The 16,088-nt window shown below is 62.7% G+C and overlaps 1 protein-coding gene across 4 annotated transcripts; it reads left to right on the plus strand.

Moving 5' to 3' along the window:
- The first annotated feature begins 714 nt into the window (after nt 1–714).
- FADS3 (fatty acid desaturase 3) lies at nt 715–14,313 on the plus strand. Of its 4 annotated transcripts, none has more exons than XM_080817367.1 (12): nt 715–1,124; nt 8,858–8,968; nt 9,477–9,674; nt 10,010–10,111; nt 10,246–10,368; nt 10,635–10,695; nt 11,213–11,289; nt 11,679–11,776; nt 12,181–12,277; nt 12,386–12,465; nt 12,673–12,798; nt 13,972–14,313. In XM_080817367.1, the coding sequence occupies exons 1-12, from the start codon at nt 918–920 to the stop codon at nt 14,021–14,023; spliced, it is 1,332 nt and encodes a 443-aa protein (XP_080673493.1). In that variant the 5' UTR covers nt 715–917; the 3' UTR covers nt 14,024–14,313. The 4 variants fall into 4 exon arrangements, with proteins under 4 accessions (XP_080673493.1, XP_080673494.1, XP_080673495.1 ...); XM_080817368.1 differs by having other exon boundaries at nt 758–1,124; nt 9,477–9,590; XM_080817369.1 differs by lacking the exon at nt 10,010–10,111 and having other exon boundaries at nt 758–1,124.
- Nucleotides 14,314–16,088: the final 1,775 nt, after the last annotated feature.

Below are 16,088 nucleotides of genomic sequence, written 5' to 3' on the forward strand. Positions count from 1 at the left end.
CAAAAACACACAAAAAGTAGTTTGGGGAGCACCTTCCACTCTCAAAAAGACTTGAATTTGTTTGGGTAAAAGTGGGGGAGGGTGCTGTACCAGGCAAGCCACCCACCAGGGCAGCCAGAGGACGACAGCTGCCCGCTACGGATTCCGGTGCCCCGGCTCCTCTTCCACATCCCCACCCTGCAGCCCCAGCCGCAGGAAGACCACGGCCCCCCGCCGGGCGGGTTGGCGCGGCCGGTCGCTCAGCCCCGACGGCGGCCTCGCTGCGCAGACGCTGGGGGGCCGATCGTTTGAGAGCTGTTTACAGTCACCCCGAGGCGGCGTTCCCACCTCCGAGCGCTCGGGACTGAACGTTCCAGGACGCTTGGTGGCTGGAAGCCCCGTGTGCGCAGACTGTGGTTCCAAACCCCGCCGGCGCAGACCTGGGCCCCGAGGGCACGGCCGCACCGGTCAAGGGTCTATAAAGTCCCCGTCCCTCCCCGGTGCACCCCGCCCCGCCCGCCGGGAGCCGGGAGCCCGCCGCGGACGGCGCCCCCGGGCAGCGCCGGGCGTGGTGGCCACGGCCCCCGCGGCCGGGGTGGGCCCGCCTGGACACCGCCCTCGCCGGCCCGGAGCGCGGCGCAGCCAATGGAGGCCGAGGCGCCGCGCGGGGATTGGAGCGGGCTCGGGGCGGGCCGGCGGGGCCGGGCGAGGGGAGGAGGCGAGGCGGGCGCTGTCAGCGCGGTTATAAGGGAGGGAAAAGTTCCCTGCGCCTGGAGCCGGGCAGGCGCACGCTCGTACGGCGGCCGCAGCGGCAGGGCGGGGCCGCGGAGGAGCCGGTGGCGGCAGAGGACGCCCCCGGGGCCGCGACGCGCTCCCCTCGGGGTCTCTGGCAGACGTTGCCAAGGTACCGGGGGGCCCGAGGGCATTCGCGCACAGCCATGGGCGGCGTCGGGGAGCCCGGCGAGGGGCCCGCGCCTCCGGGGGCGCCGCTGCCCACCTTCCGCTGGGAGCAAATCCGCCAGCACAACCTGCCGGGCGACAAGTGGCTGGTCATCGAGCGTCGCGTCTACGACATCAGCCGCTGGGCACAGCGGCACCCTGGGGGCAGCCGCCTCATTGGCCACCACGGTGCTGAGGACGCCACGGTAAGGAAGCCCACCGCTGGCCGGGTGGAGCCTGCCGCTCGCTGGGGCCTGGTCGTGGGCACTGGGACCCTCTCCACTTTTGGGGTCTGGCATCCTTTCTGCTCTTCGCTGACTTTTGATCTCCCGTTCTGGGACCCAGAATTGGGATGGACAAGCCAGGGCCCGATGTGGAGTAAGGAGGCCACGTCCCCGCATGGAGGACCTGCACGCTGGGCCATAGAGCAGGGCTGGGCTGGGTGGAGCGGGTGTGTGCAGGAGTGAGGGGCTCTCAGAGGTGGGTGTGTCATGGCCAAGGAGCCCTCCCTGGGCCCTGAGCTTCTCCTCTCAGATCTGGGTCCCCCATGCCAGGTTCCTTTTGCTGAGTGCCAGGGGTAGGGTGGGGTCCCCCCCAGACTGCAAGGATGTGCCATCAGAGGCTGGGGGCTGGGCAGCAAAGCCTGGGCAGGGCCCAGAGGTCTGTGGCTTTCCTGAGAGCCGCTGTAAACTGCTCTGAGGGGCAGTGACTCACCTCTCCTGGGCTGGCAGCTGCACGTGGGAGAACTTTGCCAGCCAGGCTGGGTGGGCCTCCTCGGGAAGCACGGTCATCCCAGGAATAGGCTGGTCCTGGGGGACCCTGACTTCCCCTTCCCAGCCCATGTCTAGACATGTCTTGCCAAGGAGGGATGTGGCCCAGTCCACTCGGACTGTCTGGCTGGAGTCCAGTGGTAGAACAGCCTGTTGTGGGGAGCCCCCTTTCTCACCAGCCCCTTCCTGGAGTCCAGCAGGCCCCATCCCGAGACGAGGAGTCGAGGCCACGATGCTCTGCCTTGACCATCTAAAATTCTAGGCTGGCCACTCAGGGTACCAGGAGTCTTCCAGATGTCAGGAGATGAATCCCTAACTGGCAGAACGCTTAAGCGGCAGAAGAAAGTGTGTTCTGTCCCAGGAGGTCAGTGTCCCTGTTTACCAGGGCTGCTGGGTTGGATAATCCCCATGGACTCTATAAGGGAGAAGGTCTCTCTTCCCTACGTCCACCCCAAGAACCTGAGGGTTTAGAGTCAGAAGCCTCCTGGAAGACAGAAAGCCTTGTCTGTGGGCCAGGTGGTGGCCGTGGCGTTGAAGGTGACTGGGGGCCGACAAGTGCGCGACCACGCACAGGCCTGTATGCGTATGAGCACTGTACGCGTTTGTGTGCGTGGTCGTACGCGTGTGTGTTTCTGCCGGGGGAGGGGGTGGGGATGAAGTGCCAGGGCGCTGGCCCCCGCTCAAGGCCACCCCAACCTTGGAGCTGAGGGTCAGGATGGACGCGGCTGAGAGGAAGGGTGACACAGAGCATTTCTCAATTACTTGTTCCTGCTTGATGCCCAGGCTGGTGCTGGGGGCCTCCCTCATGGGAACCCCATCAGACAGTTAGCGCTCGACCCCGAGACCTCCATCTGACAGTTTTCGCGTTGGTTCAATCGCCAGTAAGTTCCGTTTCCCATTTCCAAAAAGCGATCTCCCATCGGAGACTCACATTGACCTTGAACCAGGTGTTACTCCTCTGAGCCTCAGTTTCTTTATCTGTAAAGTGGGGAGAGCTGGGCCAGCCAGTGAGCCGGCTGTGGGCAGGACTGTGCCTTCTCAATTTTGTGGCCCTGGGGCTGCCACGTAGTCGCTCCTGGTCGGTACGTGTGGCCGGTAAGTGTGAGCACGCTTTACAGACCACACAGGGCGGGGGACTAGCCGTGGCATAGCCGCCCCTGGGCCACTCGGCCTTGTCTGGCTCTGTCCACGTCTGCGACAGGAAGGAGTTGCATTGAGGCCATCTTAGCTTTCGCAGGGCTCCAAACACCAGGCCAGAGTTGCCAGAAATAACCTGGGCTGTTCGGGCCAAAGAGGTTCTGAGGTGCCTGGGGGGGGTGGGGGACCCCAACCTTGGTCTCTGCGGGGCCTACAGCACAGATGACAGATATGAGCAGCCCAGTGCTGTGTGTGGTCAAGTCCAGGCCCTGGGCACCCCATTCCAGGCCCTGGAGCACAGGTGGGGGTGGGATAGCCGTCCTGCTAGGGCTGTGTTCCCCCGGCAGGGGTGGGATAGCCGTCCTGCTAGGGCCGTTTTCCCCCGGCTACCCCTCAGTAGCCCCAGCCGCCCCATCAGCTGTTCTCATGTCCAGGCAGCAGAAGCCTTCCTGCCAGGAAATTCCCAGAGTTCCTGTGCCATGAAGTCAGCCTGTGGCCATCCTGGGATACAAAGCTGGGTACCCTGGGGAGAGTGATCTGGGCCCCGAGCCAGGTTTGCCTAAGAGTCAGAGGCGGCTTGAGACTAGTGGAGCCAGCCACGGAGGGGTGAGGGCCGGCTGCTGCTGGTCAGAGGTATACCAGGGCTGGGCACCGAGTACCTACTGTGTGCTGGGCTCCAAATTCAGCATTTGCTTTATAGATACTCTTTTAACCCTCAGGATTCCCATGTGAGGCAGGTGCTCTTAGTGATTTTTCCCACTTTACAGATGGGAAAACTGAGGTTCAAAAAAGGAAAGTGACTTGACATTCAGTGGCAGGGTCTGAGATGTGAATCCGTAGCCCATCCTCTTAACCACATGCTGCCCTGTGACTTAACTGGTTTTTTTCCATTCATTCATTCTTCACTTACTGACTCATTAAACCCACCCGCAGATCCTCTGAGCATATCGCAGCCACCAAACTGTGCTCCAAACTCTAAAAATACAGCCACGAATGAAACATCACAAAAATGAAGTTCCTTGGCAGAGGGTCGAGCCAGAGCAGAGGCTCAGAGGTGGGAAGGTGCTCAAGGAAATCAGCAAGGAAGTCAGCGGGGCTGGAGTGGAGCAGAGGAGAAAGAGGCAGGCAGTGAGGTCCAGAGGTGGTGGGAGCTGGCTCTTCTGTGTCCCTGAAAGCAGCACTTTGGTTTTATTCTAAGGGGATCTTGGAGGGAAGAGTGGGGAAGCCAGGGCAATCTGAGATACATTTAAAAGGATCCCTAATGGGGAGGGGAAGGCAGAGCCCTCCAGGAGAAGGGCAGCAGGCTAAGGGAAGAGATAGTGGGGACCTACCTTCTCCCAGGTGAGCTCACTCAGAAGAGGCGGCCAGTCACCTGGGCTCAGAAGGGCAGGCATGGCCAGGGCAGAAGGCAGGAGCTGCTGGGGGCCCAGGGGCACCAGAGTGGGGTGGGTGGGTGGTATAGGAGTTAGCTTTGGGGGTGTTCGAACAACAACCCATCCAAGGCACGTATGTGTGTTGGCCCATTTCACAGATGAGGAGACAGGCTGGATGTGGGTGACGTGCAGGGACCTTTTTGCAGCCCTCAAAGGGCAGGGCCTGGGTCCTTGGGCTTGGAGAGTGGGGCTTGTGTCTGGGTTGGAGCTGGGGGGAGGTGGGACAGACGGGAGGCTCTGGGGGGTGGGTTTAGAGGGGGCTGGCCAGGAACACAGAGGACCTGGCTCCAGAGCCCACACTGCTCCCACCCAGCACGCCGGCCGCCTGCGGGGACTCCGCATGAAGGGTGACCTCCCTGGGCACTGCCTTGGTTTCTGCAGGGTCCCCACCCACGCAGGCTCCCTCCCAGGGTAGTTGCAGTGCCTGGCTCCTGCCCTGGGGGCGTGCTGGGCAGGAACACAGTGCCGATGGAGGGACGCTCGTGGCCCCACCGGCCTGGCGGCCCTCCGCGTTTCTTCCCGAGGGCACCCAAGCATTGTGCTTTCCCATGAAGTGGCTAGGGAGAGCCAGAGCTCGAGGAGGGAACTGGGGGGCGCGGTGGCTGAGAAAGGACCACGTGTCAGAGGGCCTGGCTCCTTTGGGGTGCTGGACACTTGTGAAGCCAAGGGTGCTGGGCGGAGCCCTAACGTGGGCGCTGGCCAGTCACTGGGGGCACCAGGTGTGGCTCTCTGGGAGGGTTGGTCCTTGCGCTGGGCTGGCCTGCACGGGTAGGGGTTGCACAGGCTATGTTCAGAGCTGTGTGCCCTTTGGCTTCTGTGTCTTTGTGTCCTCGTCTATAAAACAGGGACCCTGGTACTACTTCCCCACTGGCCCCGATGAGGCAGGCGCGGGGGTGGGTGGGAAGGAGCACGCAGGCTGGGCATGAGGGCCTCCTTTATCTTCCCACCAGGGAGAGGAGGGACGGAGGGATTCCTGGGGTATCCCTTCAGGCTTACCCCCCTACCCACCATCGTCACAATTCAACAGAGCCTTAAGGAGGCTGCATGGACAGACTCAGACCACTTGAGCCCCCAGCAGCCCTGCTCCATTCCCTTCCTGATCTGGAACATTCCCAAACCTTTGGGGAGTGACCAGAAATGCTTGCCTGTCCCCACTATGTGTCCATGTTCTCCAGCTTCAGGCTGGCCAGGATTTGAATGTTGGGGTGCACACCACTCCCCTGCCTCACTCCCACAGGCCCGCCCTGGGAGGCTACTAAATCCCAGTGGGCCCAGGGAGAAGGGCACATCGGGCAAGTGGGGGGGCTCCACCGGAGCTGGATGCCAGGCCCTTCTCAGTGCACTTCTACCTGTCCTCCTGGCAGCCGCATGAGATGGGCACTGGTGGTTTCTGCCGTACTGTTGAGGAAATACAAAATGGCGGGGGGGGCATGCGATCTTCTTTGTGGCTTCACAGCTCAGCTCATGATGGCTGGTCCCCAGCAGCCTGGCACGGAGCCCCCGACTCCCGCCGGTTGGCCTACTGCTACCGGGGGCTCAGCAGGAGCTGTGGGGGCAGGGCAGGAGCTCGGAGAGCATGGATATCACAGATCTACTTGGGTTGGAATCCCCACTGGGCCATGATGGACTCTGGCCTGGATGGGGGTCCCTACCACTCCGAGCCTCTGTTCCAGTAAAATGGTTCTTATCCCTGCCTTGTGGACTCTTGTCCACTTACTCACACCTGCTCTCCAGCGCCTGCTCTGCCAGTGGGGGAGGATCATAGGATGTTTCCCCAGGGCACAGGGGTGGAGGAGGGTGGGGCCCCCCACAGTGCCCTGAAACTCAGGCATTACAGCCCAAGAAGCGCCAGGACCCCCCTCCTGTGCCCCACAGTCCAGCCTCCAAGCAGCCAGGTCCTTGGCTCTGTGGGATGGTGGCTAGCTTCGTGGTGAGAGCCACTCTCCACCTCACTGCCCCGCCCAGGAGACCCACTGCCTCGCCCCACCCCCACCCAGGAGTGGCCACCCTGGGGCTGCTGTTGAGTGGCCCCAAGCACAGTTTTGCATTCTGATCCAATCAGAATCCAATCTCCATCAGATGGAGCTGTGTCACCTTTGTAAGCGGCTTGACCTCTCTGAGTCTTCTGCCCAGCCCCTGGGTCCTTAAGCAGTGGCCCAGAGAGGGTCTGGTCACACGGCCCCTGCCTGTGTTCCAGCAAAAGCTATCTCTCTGCTGGTGCATCAGGCTTTGGCCCAAGGCCAGCGACCCACCTTGTTGGGACTGAGCACAAGAACAGCTCGGGGCACCTGGGCGGCTCAGTCTGTTGGGTGTCCTCTTGGTTTCAGCTCGGGTCGTGATCTCCTATTTCTGGGATCGAGCCCTGCATCGGGGTCCACCCTGTGCGGCGTCGACTTCAGATCCTTTCTCCTCATCCCATCTCAAATAAATAAATAAAATCTTAAAAAAAAAAAAAAAAAGGAACAGGATCAGTGGTGACCACCTGCTTCCCACGGACCGGCCACCACCCTGCGCATTCTGTCCCCCATCAGCCGGAGCCTTGTCTGTGGGCTGTGGGATTTTCTCACTGGCCCTTCGGGGTCTAACCAGCCCCTGCCATGCCAGGGGCTAGAGCCGGCTGGAAGTCCCTCAGGTGGTCCTCTCCCCCAGCGCATCCCCAAGCCTGGCCTGGGTGAGTCGGGACCCAGGGAAGGCGTCAGGAGGGAACTCCTGTGGCTCCTCGGGAGGTCTGGGGGTCTGGTGGGCACCAGGGTGACCCCAGAACACAGGATGGAGGAGAAGAAGGGGCTGAAAGAGGAGTGAAGAAATCCTGGGGCCGTAGCCATGTGCAGCCGGGGGAGTTTCAGAGGAAGCAAGAGGGAATCAGAGTCCGTGCTCATCAGCCTTGGAAAGGAAGGAAATGCCAACACCTGCTCCAACAGGGACGAAGCTTGAGGACATGATGCTGAGTGACAGGTCAGCCACAAGAGGACAAATAAATATGTTTGATCCCTCTTATCAGAGGTCCCTCGAGTAGTTGAATTTATAGACCGCAGAGTGGTGGCTGCTGGGGTCTGGGGGGCGGGGAGAGTCCGAGTTTCATGGCGGGGGAGATGAGAAGGTGGTGGAGGTGGACACTGGCGATGGTGGCCCAGCGGGGTGAGTGCGCCTGACGCCACTGAAACGCACACTTAAAAACGGCTAGAAGAGTAAATTAAGAAAAGAAACAAGTGAATGCTCCGAGTCCAGAGCCTGAAAGGCGCTGGAGTCTTGCCCTCTTTGGCCTGGTCCCTGCAGGAGGATAGACTTGCTCAAGGTCACAGTGAGTGGGGTCAGCTGAGCCCCAGAGCTGTCTACCCTCCCAGCTCCCCAGGAGGCCCCGGGGCCAGGCAGCTTCCTGTGGGGCCCGTCTCCCCTCCGCCTCCTCCCTCCGAACTCAAGATCATCCCGGAGAGCGGGGAGGTCTGCACTACACAGCTCTCTCCCTGCTTAGGAGCTCAGGGAAGGGCCCCAAGTCACCTTCCCCAGGACCTAGGTTATTCCAGAAGCTGGACCCTCCTGGGCCCCACCCCCACCCCCCAGAGGTCTCTAGGTTGCCCCGGGCCAGCAAGCAACAGGAAAAGGGACCCTGGGGTGGATCCCGCAGGTGTGGCTTCTAAGTGGGGGCTGGAGAGGCCTGAAATGTTTCCTCCCCGCAGGACCTCGAGGGATGTCCAGTAGCAAGTAGAGGGGCCCAGCCTTCCGTTTGAACGTCCCCCAGAAGCTGGAAGGCTTGTTAGCAGGAGAACAATGGGAGGCCCCATTCTCAGCCTTCTTCCGAGCTGTTTCCTTTGGCAGCCAGCAGGCCCCTGTCCCAGGCCCCGCGGGGACACCCCTCACCCCCGTCCCTGCTTGTTCCTGCCGGTCAGGGCCACCTGGTGGTGAGGACTAGTTCCTTCAGAGATAGCCTCTGCGAGTTCGGGGACGAAAATCCAGTGAAGAGCTGGGAGCAAGGACGAGCCCGTTGCACCAGGACTCGATCGGCAAAGGCTAAGGGAGCCCAGTTGTACAGTCCAGTTTGCTCACGTTTCAGAAGCCCCTGGGCCGGCTTCCCCACTGGTCTCTGTCCCTAGCGCTTTGTTGTTCTGGCCTCTAACCCCTGTTGTATTGCGCCCCCCCCCCCATCCCCAGCGGTTTCAGAGAGCCATGGGAATACGCGATATTTATTTAAATTGCTTTTTTTTAAAAAATGATATTTTTTCCTTCTGCTTCTAAAATCAGATGAGCTTAGTCGTGTTGAGTCTCTTCCTTGCAAACTTAAGAACTCAGTCTGTGTGGCCCTTGCCTGAGTTTTGGCGAGCCCCTCCCCACCGCCCCCCCCCCCCCCCCCCCAGTGCTGGGGAAAGCAGCTGCAGCCTGGCTTCCAGCAGGACACCCAGGTCCTGGGGGAGGACTCAGCCAGGCCAGTGGGCAAGGCTGACCCCTTTGGCCCTGTTTATGTGACCGCAGAACTGCCAGCTGCCTCTCCATCCGCAGAGCCCTGCCCTTCCGTCCCAGGTCCTCCCGCCCGGTGTCTGCCTGCTGCCTCTGGGGGCCGCCGCAGCGGGCTGGCTGTGCCCCTGACTGTTGGCTCTCCTTCAGGATGCCTTCCGCGCCTTCCACCAGGACCTCAATTTTGTGCGCAAGTTCCTGCAGCCCCTGTTGATTGGAGAGCTGGCCCCAGAGGAGCCCAGCCAGGATGGACCCCAGGACGTGAGCGGGGCCCTGGTGGAGGCTAAGCCGCCAACGGGGGGCTAGGGGGGTGGGGGCATCACCAGTAGTAGCTCCGTCCACATTCCTCCCGGGGGCCCCGGGGGGCCAAGGCTGGGTGGGCCATCCCCTCCTGGGCAGGTAGCCGAAGGTGAAGGTGGAGGGACGCCTGCAGGAGCCCGGGGTTGTGGGGCTGGCTGGGCTGCAGCAGCTGCTGTGTTTCCTGCTCTGGGCCCAGTATCCCCATCTACACTGAGGGTTTGGACACACTGGGCTTTAAGGGTCTTCCCCGCTCTGGCTTTCTCTGCTTCTCATGTGCCCCACACCTGCTGTGGGACCAGCTTTTGCCACCAGCTGCGACCCTGGGCTGGTGCTCTGTCCCCTCTGTCCCTTCGGCTGCACCCCATGGGCCTGGCCCCGGGACTGGCTGCGGCATGGGTCGCTGTGGGGGGACTCCCAGAGATCACTGGGGCCTCGCTTCTGTAGCCCACCAGCCCTCCCACCGTGGCAGGCCCAGCTGGTGGAGGACTTCCGCGCCCTACGCCAGGCGGCCGAGGACATGGAGCTGTTTGAGGCCAAGCCCGCCTTCTTCGCTCTCCTGCTGGGCCACATCCTGGCCATGGAGGTGCTCGCTTGGCTTCTCGTCTACCTCTTCGGCCCGGGCTGGGTGCCCAGCACCCTTGCCGCCCTTGTCCTGGCCACCTCCCAGGTGACTCCAGCGCTGTCTCGCCGCCACCCGAGCTATCTAGTAGATACAGGGCCTGGCACCCGAGGGCACTCTGGATGTATTTGCTGAGTGAATACATGAATGAATGAGCCGCAGAGTCCCCAAGAGGCGTGTGCTGCGCGTTAAATGAGCTCGGTGGGAGACTTGCAAGTCCCCGACCTCCTGCCGCTCAGCTGTCCTCATCTGTCAAAAAGAGGAAGACGGCCCACAGGGTCTTAAAGTGCAGGAATAACTGTGGGGGTGCCCTGGGAGCTGGGAGGGAACCCTGGGGTGTCCGGTCCTGGGTCACCGGCTCTTGACCCCGCCTCGGTCCCCAGGCTCAGTGCTGGTGTCTGCAGCATGACCTGGGCCACACCTCGGTCTTCAGGAAGTCCCAGTGGAACCACGTGGCCCAGCAGTTTGTGATGGGGCAGCTGAAGGTGAGGGTGGGGGCAGGCGGTGGGGAGCCAGGGGCAGAGCTGGGGGTGTCTCCCCGGGTCTGCCCGAGTGTGCAGGCGGGGGGTGGTGCGCCCGGCCTCGTCCCGGCCCTGAGCGCTCCCTTCATCCCCTACAGGGCTTCTCGGCCCACTGGTGGAACTTCCGCCACTTCCAGCACCATGCCAAGCCCAACATCTTCCACAAAGACCCAGATGTGACCGTGGCGCCCGTCTTCCTCCTGGGGGAGTCGTCCGTTGAGGTGCGGGGGGAGAATATGGACTCACCCCGCTGGCCCTGCGGCTTGGTGGTGGGGGGTGGGGGGGAGGGACTGTGGCCACTGAGTCCCTTGTTGTGGCCCAGGCCTGGCCCCTGACCAAGCCCCCCCCCAAATCCAGGCTGAGCCACTGCTCAAGGGGCCCCCCTTCCCCACTTGCCAGCCTGCCGGGGAGGGGGGGATGGGCCCAATGGCTGGAACCTAGGGCTGCCTTGGCCCCGGCCAGCCCCCAGTCCGCGCTGTCTCCGCAGTACGGCAAGAAGAAGCGCCGGTACCTGCCGTACCATCGCCAGCACCTGTACTTCTTCCTGAGTGAGTGGGCGTGTGTTGGCCCTGAGGTGGGGCACAGCGGGGCCGGGCCTGCCGACCCTCTCCGTGGCTTCCGCCGCCTCCCAGGGCGGGGGCCCACTTGTTAAAGCCTCCCTCCTATGGCCCCTTCTGGCCTCTCCCGCCCCAGTCCTCCCTCTCCCCTCAACCCCCCCCATCCCCTCAACCCCCGCCCCCACCACCTGCAGCCAGGGCTGACTCTCCCCTCGCCAGCAGCAGCCTCTGCCTGAGCATTCAGAGTTGCTTCCTGCACTCACAGCACAGGGCTCCGGAGCCCTAGAGCACGGGGCAGTCGGTGGGGAGGCCCGCTTGAGGCTGGGAACCTGGCCCAGGCCTGCAGAAGGCTCGTGGGTGACGTGGGGTTGGGTACCCAGCTGGAGGGGCCCGGCACCCGGTAGCACAGGCGTTCCTGGGATAACAGCGCCTCGCTCCCCGACTCCCTCGGCCTCTCCTGCTTGGCAGCCCAGCCCTGTTCCTCCTGACCCCCCGTTCCCCCTTGCAGTCGGCCCACCGCTGCTCACGCTGGTGAACTTTGAGGTGGAAAATCTGGCGTACATGCTGGTGTGCATGCAGTGGACGGTGAGCAGAGATGGGGGGAGCGGAGGGGGGCTCGGTGCAGGTCTCCCAGGGAAGCCGGCGGTGGTGGCAGGAGGCGGGGCACGAGGTGTGCACGTGCAAGTGTGCATAGGCCGTGCTGGGGGTCTGTCCGGGTCAGGGTGTCCTACCTGGAAACGGGGACCCCCTGGGCCGACTCTGCCAGGTCTGTGTCTCCCAGGGAGGGGTCCCCCCATGACACCTTCTCCTCCAGAGTTAGCCCCACAAGGCTGGGGCCCTAGAGGGCCAGGACCCTGGCCCTCTACCTTGCTGAGAAAACCTTGCTGAGGCACAGCCAACAGGAGGGGTGGGTGACCCCAGCTCCCACTCCCGGCTGCCTCAGGGCCTCTGTGCTCCTCTCCCCTCCTCTGCAGGACTTGCTGTGGGCCGCCAGCTTCTACTCCCGCTTCTTCCTGTGCTACGCCCCCTTCTACGGCCTCCCTGGGGCCCTGCTCCTCTTCGTTGCTGTCAGGTACGGCCAGACCCAGAAGGGCCGGGAGCTGGAGAGGCCACACGCAGGCGGCAGGGGACCCTGGCCACAGCCCTCCGTGCTCAGAGCCTCCACGTCCCCATCTGCAGTATGGGGACAGCAGGGCTGCCTGCCTGGGGTGGCTGAGGAGCACGAGTGGCAGGGTCCTGGGGGCGGCAGGTCTGGGGGCCGTGGCCCGGCTTACAAGCGGCCCCATGGACGGCCACCCTTGTGAGCTGGGCTGCTCCGGGCTCCGCCGAGCCATGGCCCCTGCTTTGCTCAGCTTCTTCAGACACCGGTGGGGGAGGGGTTCCAGCAGTCCCGGGGCACAGGTGAGGATGCCGAGGCCCAGGCATCATCCTAAGCGGTGAGCTGGACATGGGCAGTGCCTGAGCCTCCCCTCTCAGGGTCCTGGAGAGCCACTGGTTCGTGTGGATCACGCAGATGAACCACATCCCCAAGGAGATTGGCCACGAGAAGCACCGGGACTGGGCCAGCTCTCAGGTGGGCTGCAGGGGTGTGGCCTGGCCGGGGCCCCGCTAGCCCCTGGTGGGACTCCCAGGGCAGGGCCCTGTGCCCATCTCTCACCGGTGCCCCACCTGTTCCTGGCAGCTGGCGGCTACCTGCAACGTGGAGCCCTCGCTCTTCATTGACTGGTTCAGCGGCCACCTCAACTTCCAGATCGAGCACCAGTGAGTGGGGCCCTGGAGGCCCCACGGGGGTGGGAGTGAGTCCTGAGCCTGGGGGGCTGGCCAGGGGCCCCTGTGTCCAGTCTTTCCCCAGGAAGACCAAGACATAAGCCCTGGACTCCCTGGGGGCCTGGGAGGGGATGGGTGGGGTAGGGGGGACTCCCTCTGGCACCCCCCACTTCAGGTGCCAACCCACACTCTCCCCACCAGCCTCTTCCCCACAATGCCGAGGCACAACTACCGCAGGGTGGCCCCGCTGGTCAAGGCACTGTGTGCCAAGCACGGCCTCAACTACGAGGTGAAGCCCTTCCTCACCGCCCTGGTGGACATCATTGGGTAAGGGCCCCCCGTGCACGGCAGCTCGCCTGGGGCGCCTTCCTGGGGCACCTGGCTCTCAGAGCCCACACGGGTCCCTCTTCAAGAGCTGGCACTCGAGGCTTTTCCGATCAGCCTTTCTGTCCTCAGCCTGTGCCCTCCCTCCCTTCCCGGGGCTCTCTCACACTGCCGGGTTTAGGGGGCACCTGTCGTGGGCGCAGGCCCTGTCCTGCATCCCTGTCTCTGAGCAGAACAGGCGGGAAGAGAAGATACGCTTTGGCAAAACAAAACCATGAGACCTAAGAATGGGGGTGGGTGAGGGGACAGGAGTGCCAGTAGGACTTGAGGGTTTCTGATAGGGTGACAGGGAGGGCGGTATTGAGAAGCGGCCATGTGAGCCGGGACGGGGAGGAGCGGGGAGGGCTGGCAAGGGGGACAAGTGTGATGGGGGAGACTCTCTGGGGCAAGGGAACAGCCATGCCAAGGCCATGAGGCAAGCGTGTGCCGACATGAGTGGAGGAGGGACACGCAGGACTGGGGTTCTGGAGAGATGCCCTGACCGGGGCTCGATTCGAAGCAGGAGGAAGCAGAGCAGAGGGTCCTGTAGCTGTCCAGGCGAGGGATGGGGTAGTTGGCCCCACAGGTCGCCTTGGCCGTGGGGGATCCGCGGTCAGATCCCGCAGCCAGAGCTCTGGACCTCTGTGCTCCGCCGCACCCTGTTCCCTGGACTCCGAGGCTCTTCCTTCCCTACTGGGGTTGGACCTCCTGCGGCTTCTCCTGCACCACCCTTCCCGGCCCCGGGCTCTGAGCGCCTGCCCTGGGCACAGAGTTTCCCTGCGAGTTGTTGCTACTTCTGGCTGCTCTGTCTGCTCTGTTGCCTTACAAATGGGTCCCGGGATCGCAGGGCCCAGCAGAAGGTGACCAAAGAGAGAGTGGGGGGAACGAGGGATGGGCCCGTGCTGACTGCGGTCTGGACTTGGCATTGGGGCCCCGTCTGTTCCCAGGCAACGTCTAGATTCTACTCCAGTGAATGAGAGTGGAGCTTCCTCTCCCGGTTACCTGGATGCCCCAACCCCACCCTAGCGACCTGTCCCAGAGGAATGGGGACAAGTCCATTCACTCACCCTCACTTTCCCGGGGGCTGGGGGTAGTATCTTGCAGTCAACAGCGCCCCCCCCCATCTCTGTCTCCTAGGTCACTGAAGAAGTCTGGCGACGTCTGGCTGGAAGCCTACCTCCACCAGTGAGAGCAGCACCCGGGGCCCCGGCTGCCACCAAGCTGGCCCAGGCAGGCTTGACACGTCCACCCCCCTCCCCACCTGGCCTCGGGGGCCCTGCCCACCCTTCTGGATCTGCTGTCCTCACCTCAGCCCCCTCACCTGTGTGCTTGGCAACCCTAAGGCCATGGCTCTTGGCCAAACAGGACCAGGGCTCGGGGGATGGTACATAAAGCCACGCAGCATGGCATGTTTTCCTAGAGCAAAAATTTAGGGAAAACTGTTATTTTTATATAAAAACAAACCCAGATACATGATGGAGTATTGACTCTATAAGGCTTTTGGGGTTGGAGTTTGCCCCAGACTTCCTAAGAGGCGTCGGGCCCTTGGGCCATCGGGCTGCTGGGAGATGGCCGTCTGGGGGTGCCCGTGAATGGTGGCTTTCAGAGATCCTCTCTGCCAGGGGTTGGTGAGCTGGCAGCTGCCCCAGGCTCAGCTCTCTCTGTGGGCCTGGGTCCTCCCTTCCTGTTCTTTGCCCACTCACCAGCAACCTCGGACAGTCACGTTGCGCTCCCCTCACCTGACTCCTCTGCACAGTGGGTCTGCACAGTGGGACCGGGGCCTGTCCAGCAGACCAGGGCTCAGGGCGGAAGGCCATGTCCAACATGCCCCCTGAGCACAGGAAGGGGGAGCCAGCGTGGCCCAGATGTGCACTGGCCTCCTCCCGCAGCCTCCTTGTTGAGGGGTCTCCTAGGACCACCCGCTGGTCCCGCACTTGGCATCCAGCTGGTAGGGGTGCAGCCTGACTGCACTCAGTGGCCCCCAAGGGGGAACACAGGCTTTCTCGCACGCCTGCGTGGGACCAGGTGCCTGCATGGCATCAGCAGCTTAAAGAATGAAATTCGAAGCTAGGATTTCTCTGAGGGACTTTCTGGAGGGGGACCTGGAGTCTCCCCACATCTGCCACAGGATCGCCCCTCCCTTTGTCAGAGCTGCCATTGTCCTGGGCTGGGTTCTCTTCAGGAGGTCAAGGGGCATACGTCCTGGAGGTCTTATCCAGTCCTTTCCAAGGGACACCTGCCCCCCCACCATGCGACTCCCACCCCCCACTACTCTGGTCAGGCAAACCCTGGTGGGGTGGTGGGATCACCTGCCTTTGCCGGAGGTCATGGCTATATGACTTTGTGGGAAGTTATTCAACCTCTCTGAGCGGTAGGATGACCTAGGGTGATGGAAGGTAAAAGGGGATGCTGTGTGGAAGGTTCTTTGCATAGGGCTTGGCAACAGGGTTCAGAACTTTTAAAAAATGCACACGTGCAGTCCAGCACCCCGGGGCCCCACCTGCTCTCACCTGGGACAAGCCGGAGGCTGTCTTTGACCCAGTTTGTTTCTTGAAAGGTACTTCCTGCCTTGAAGGCACACTCTGTATGTCTAGAGCAGACCTCACATTCAGGGTCCTTGCCCGGGCTGTTGCCTCTGCTGGGAGACCCCCTTCCTGTGGCCACCTATGGAAACGCTGCTGACTCCGGGTGCCATGTGAGCCCTGGCTCGGCATTCCTTCTACCTCCTGAGCAGCCAGGGCGGTTCCTGCAGTTACCCTGATTGCTCGTGCACTTAGGGGAAATGTCAACACCCCTTACTTGGGGACAGCACCTCCCTGCCTTAGGGAAGGCTGAGCCTGGGACGCCACCTAGGGGCGTCCGGAGTACCTGCACCGTTGTGGGGCAGGCCCCGCTCCGCGCTGCCCCTGGTGGTGGCCTCGGGGAGTGCGCGCTCCCTCTCCAAATCAGGGGTGGCCTAGTGACTTGCTCAGAGGACACTTAGGGAAGCCGCCTGGCCTCAAGTAGCCACCCGATCTGGATCTCACCTTACTGCCTAAAATCCACTGGTGGGACGTCTTGGCCCTTGTCCCACTCTGTCCCGCATGCACACAGGTCATCGCCCCTCTCCTGAGCTAAGCTCCCCTTCTCCATCAGGAGTTCTCTTCCAGAGTCCCGAAGCAAAAAAATCTAGGCAATGTGGGCCAGCTTTGTAAAAGGAGGGAAGGAAGGGCCTCGGGGGAGCCTCCAAGAGACCCGGGATCCCTCCTGTTGTT

The sequence above is a fragment of the Martes martes genome (genome assembly GCF_963455335.1).
Source record: "Martes martes genome assembly, chromosome: 10".
NCBI lineage: Eukaryota > Metazoa > Chordata > Mammalia > Carnivora > Mustelidae > Martes > Martes martes.